At 45.5% G+C, this 5082-nt stretch overlaps 1 protein-coding gene across 1 annotated transcript in view; it reads left to right on the top strand.

Annotated features, from left to right (window-relative positions):
* Positions 1-5082, top strand: part of NAA30 (N-alpha-acetyltransferase 30, NatC catalytic subunit) — a 21351-nt gene that overhangs the window by 327 nt on the left and 15942 nt on the right. The window contains exon 2 of the mRNA XM_015631497.1: positions 62-994. Coding sequence (XP_015486983.1) covers positions 65-994 — 930 coding nt within the window. The 5' untranslated portion in view covers positions 62-64. The remainder of the gene's footprint in view (positions 1-61; positions 995-5082) is intronic.

Genomic DNA, 5082 nt, shown 5'->3' with positions numbered 1-5082 from the left:
CCCGTTCGGTTTGGCGCCCTCCTCCTCCTCCCCGGTGAGTTTGTGTCGGTCTCTCCCGTAGGATATGGCCGAGGTACCGCCGGGGCCTAGCAGCGTCCTGTCCCCGCAGGGGGACACGCTCTCCCCCTTCCCCGGAGGAGGAGGAGGAGGAGGGGGGGCTGCTTCCTCCTCCTCCTCCTCTGCCACCTCCTATGCCGCCGCCGCCGCCGCCTGCACCGGCGCCCAGGACGAGGAGGCCGAAGAGGAGGAGGAAGAGGAGGGACCCGCGGGCGGACGGGAGCAGCAGCAGCGAGGAGGAGGAGGCAGCGACGGCGGCAAGGGGGGCCCGCAGCACCGCCACCACCACCGCCACCACCATCACCCCCCGCACCACAACCACCAGCTCAACGGCCTCATCAGCCCCGAGCTGCGGCACCTGCGGGCCTCCCTCAAGGGCAAGATCCTCGGCTCGGAGGCAGGGGCGGCCCCCGAGGGGCTGGAGAACAAGCGAGCCAGCAAAACAATGGGCTCCGGACAGCAGCAGTCGTCGCCCCCCACCGCAGCGCCCTGCTCGTCCCCCCACGCCAACCACCTCCCTCCCCAGGGAAGGACTGCACCCTCTCCTCCTCCTTCTCCCCCAGCTAAAGGGGACAGGAGCCAGCCTGCTGCCACAACCACGACTGCTGCTGCTAAGACTGCAGCCCGCAATGGGCTGGCGGGAGAGACTGGCTTGGAGGAGGAAGAGCAGGAGGAGGGGGATGAAGGAGGGGAGGAGGAGGAGGAGGAGGAGGAGTCCCTGCAGCTACTCTCCGGGTCCTTAGCAGCAGCCTGCAGTTTGAAAGGCTCGGGAACGGACTGTCAGCCCGAGGAGGACCTAACGATACGATACGTCCAGTATGAGTCAGAGCTGCAGATGCCCGATATCATGAGACTGATCACCAAAGATCTGTCTGAACCCTACTCCATTTACACATATAGGTATTTTATCCACAACTGGCCACAACTTTGCTTTTTGGTAAGTGCCGGAGGGAGCAGGGAGGGCAGGAGTTGGGAGTGGTTTGGGGCTGGGGAGGAGAGGATGGAAGGGTTGACGTTTGTTGAAATACTTTTAATAACGTTTTTGTGGGTAAGGCCAAACTTATGTAGAAATACCTGTCCACTTATGACCTGTGCATGTACAAGTAAAGCTTATGCCCAAAGTTCTACATTTGTTAACACGTTTTAAGTGGTGGGGAAAAGGTTTGAGCACAGGGCTAGGGTCCAGAAATTCAGAGCTTCTAATCTTGGTTTTGACATTGACTTTTGTGACCTTTGGTAGCACATTTTATGATTCTGTCTCAGTTCCTGGGCTTGGATTTAAAAAAGAAAGTACTTAGTCCACTAATGCCTTGTAACTGCTTGGTAATTCTTGCACAATGGTTTTAAAACTGACTAAAGCAGGGCTGGCACATAAATGTTAAGTGATAGGTGGAGAGGCACTCTGAAAGATTTAGTAGACTTTTTGATCTGTGAGCTTACTTTGACAAAGACAAGTCCAACTGTGTTGCTTTTACAGGTGTGAGAGTGCTCGCAGCATGCAGGAATTCATTCTCACGTTGGCTCCCTGCACTAACAATGTATTTAGTGTTGTATTCTTCCTACTGCACTATTGAAAGGCTGGTTTAGCTGCCCCCTGCCTTCCTAAATGTTTAGCACTTTTTGTGTCACAGTTGCACGCTTTTAGGATGATAATTCATCCACAGGTAAAGGAAACTGAGTAGAAGTTGGCCTGAGGAGTGTATGTGCATAGCAAGAGCTAAGCTGTGCTTGATTTACTCAAAGGAACACTTAAAGCTGCAAAACAGAACGTTTAGGGGAATTTGTGGCACTTCCTTGCTAAAGAAAATGATGGATTAATCTCTCTTGATGTTTTAATTAGGACTGGACACCCCTCTGAAAGGTCTGATTTAGCCAGAACCAAGATACCCATCAGTTCAGGGGTGTCTCTGAAATTTTGATAGAATATGAGTACAAGAGGTGAGGCTAATGGAGTCCATCTGGTTTTAAATTTCCTGAACATTCCTGGTTTAGGATCTGGTGTAATTTATAGCAGGATTGATGGAGTTTATAGGAAGATTTTCAGAACTGTGCCTCTTAACACCCTGCAGAGGGAATACAGGAGGATTACAGGAAGTTGAGCAAAGCAAGAAGTTGACCTTCTGGAACAAAACAGAATATGAAAATACTGGAGAGCATTGTTGGATGCAGAGTCATGTTTGCCATTACAGGGATGCTGATCAGAGCACAGTGGTGTTCTTCAAACACTGAACTCTGCCTGTGACTGATTTACCTCATACTGAGAGTAGAATGCTCAAGAACTACAGAAGTTCATACTTTGAGCATCAGGTGTACCCCTGGTAATGCCAAGGCAATGTTGGATACTCTTAGATCACAATGCATTTGTTTAGACTTTCAGTCATTATAGGTTTGGTTTTTTTTGTCAAGGAATAACTGGAGAATTTTGTTGTGAGAAGAGCAGTGACAACTTGTTTGACAGAGAACCAAAACAGATGATTTCTAATAAGTGCATTTAAAGAGTAAGATATCACTCAAGGAAGAGAAAGCTTATTTTGTAGTGACAGCTTCATTTTTTGATAGCCCTGAAGAATCAACAAAACTTTTCTTGAACTCAGTGTATTTGCCATTTTTTTGGAAAGGCAAAACAATGTGAAGTACATAAAAGTGATAAAAGAGAATAATAAATGGGTTTGAATGTCTAAAGCCAGCAAACTGTTACCTGCTTAATAATTTGAAAGTCTTGCAGCATGCTGAGTCAAATTCATGTGGGGGGGAGGGGGTTGGGGTTTTTTTGTGACTGGCTTTAATATTTTTGGGGTTTGTTTCTTAGAGGTTGTCTTGAAAACTTTCTGTTCTATAAAATCTAATTTGTTCCTGCAGTTAATGGATTCCTGAACTACTTCTATCTAATAAATCGCTTTAAAATATTTATCTTCAGTCAGGGACTGCATATTTCAATTAGCAAGAAGTGTCGGGATGGTGAACATGAAGCTTAGTGCCTGATGTCACAGAATCATTTGTCTTTAATGCTTTGTGGCCTCACAACCTTCTGGTTTCAGGTTTTGACTGGGTTTTGATTGTTTTGGGAAGAGGGGTTAGCCTGTGATTTGATTGTATTTGGAAAAAGATCTGTAAGGGTCAATTCAATCAATTCCTTTACTGAGTTTCACCATCACCATTTGAAAACTCTTCCAGAACACATTCACCTGTCTTCCCTGTGCTGTCATGGCACCTTTCCTTTTCCCTCCCTGTGAGGGGGAAGGACTGACACCACTGAAATTTAAGATGGGATGTGAATTTTCCTAAATTATCAGCACTTGCCTCTTTCTGATGGTTTATTCAGTGAACCATCTAAAACATAATTTCCCTATTCTGACAATGCAAGGCTAATTAACTTCACTGCGTGGATTTGAAACTTGCTGAGTTTTGGCTTGGCCTTCCCAAGTTGCTCTAAGGGCTGGTGCAGCCCAGGCTGCCACTTGTTTTTCCTTTCTCTTCAACTCCCTCTTCCTGCCTTGTGCCAGCTCCTGTGTTTCTGTGATTTTGGGAGCTGAGATAACCCTCTAACTGGAATGTACTTGTAAATGTGTGTGTATTTAGCTGTTTTAGAGTGATGCTCTGTTGGTTTAGTGCTCCAAATATATTCCTGTAGGATGTCACAGGCACCGGAGCAAGAGAAGAGGAGGGAGTGCACAGCTGGAGGGAAGGCAGAGGACCAACCCTGACTGGTTTTCAGGCTCAGACCACTTCCTAACTGTACACCCAAAGAAGAAATTAATATTCCACTTTAAAAGGACCTGGAGATACTGGCAGTGTTAAAACCCTGTTAAATCCAATATCAAATTCATCCACATAACTGTTACCCTGACTCTGGGGGTAGCAAGTTGTGAGTACTGCTCAGTGCTGAGGTGTCACACTGCAGCAGTGTCTGGGTTGTGGCAAGGAAAGAACAATTTCCTCCATAAATGCCCAGGGGAAGGTGTCCCTGTCCATGGCAGGGGGCTGGAACTAGATGATCTTTAAGGTCTTTTCCAACCCAAGCCATTCTGGGATTCTGTAGAAGTCTGTCTGGTTAAACTCATGTTTTGCCTGTCTTCAGAAGAGCAGGTTTGCTCTGTGTATTAGGTGTGGGTGCCCAGTAAATGCCTGGTTTTTTACTTATTCTCGGAAGCTCTGTCAGCCCAGTTTCTCATCAAAATGATAACCACTCCTCTGCCAAAAAATGACAGGGGGATGGGGCATCTTCTGTTTCATGTGAAGTATTTTTAAGCAATGTTACGTCTTTGTCCCCAGATGGATTGTAAATGCATTTTCGACATCGTAGCTTTCTTTTAAAGTGGTTTTCTAGCTTCTAGTCTTAGCAGTGCTAAAGTTCTGAAGCTTGCATTTCAGGCTGATAAATTAAATATTTCAGAAAATTGTTTTCAAAATCCTTTAGCGTGGGAGAGGTGAGCTTAGGAAACCTTGCTCTGTGCCAGAATTTGGATAAGACAGAATGTAATAAAAGCAGAGTTCTGGTTGAGTGTTGTAACCTCTCGTGTAATTCACTGTACCACTCAGCTGCCTTTTAAGAAAAATTTAGAAAATACGTGCTTTTATTGGATTCTTAACTTTGCCACTAGCTATAGCAGCATTTATAATTTAAACTTTCTCAAATTTAAAAATAACCTATTAATTCCATGTAAGTGGTTTTAAATGTGTTGTAAATCCTAAATGACTGCAGTTAAGTCTTGTTTTATACTAATGCTTTGCATTTTTCTTTAAATTGGCTTCGATTCAGAAGTCTTGGTGTGTTGAAATTAAGACTTGTAAGACATCGTGTCTGTTCTTTGGTTGTGGAAAACCTGGGGCTTAAAGGAAGAACCAGAAAAGTTAGGAGGTTGTCTGAGAAGTCTTCCTGGCCCCATGGCAGATGTAGGAAGAAGTTTTGTAGGAGAATTTGCAAAGTTTCCAGTTTGTTTTTAAGAGTGATCACACTTTGAGACAGTCTCTCACTGTCAGTGGCTCTGTGAAAACTGAAGTCCCTGCAACCCCTGAGCGGGTGAC

This window comes from Parus major, chromosome 5 (genome assembly GCF_001522545.3).
Source record: "Parus major isolate Abel chromosome 5, Parus_major1.1, whole genome shotgun sequence".
NCBI classification, from domain to species: domain Eukaryota; kingdom Metazoa; phylum Chordata; class Aves; order Passeriformes; family Paridae; genus Parus; species Parus major.
Note: the sequence above shows the minus strand (reverse complement) of the source record. Positions and strands in the feature narration are given on the sequence as shown.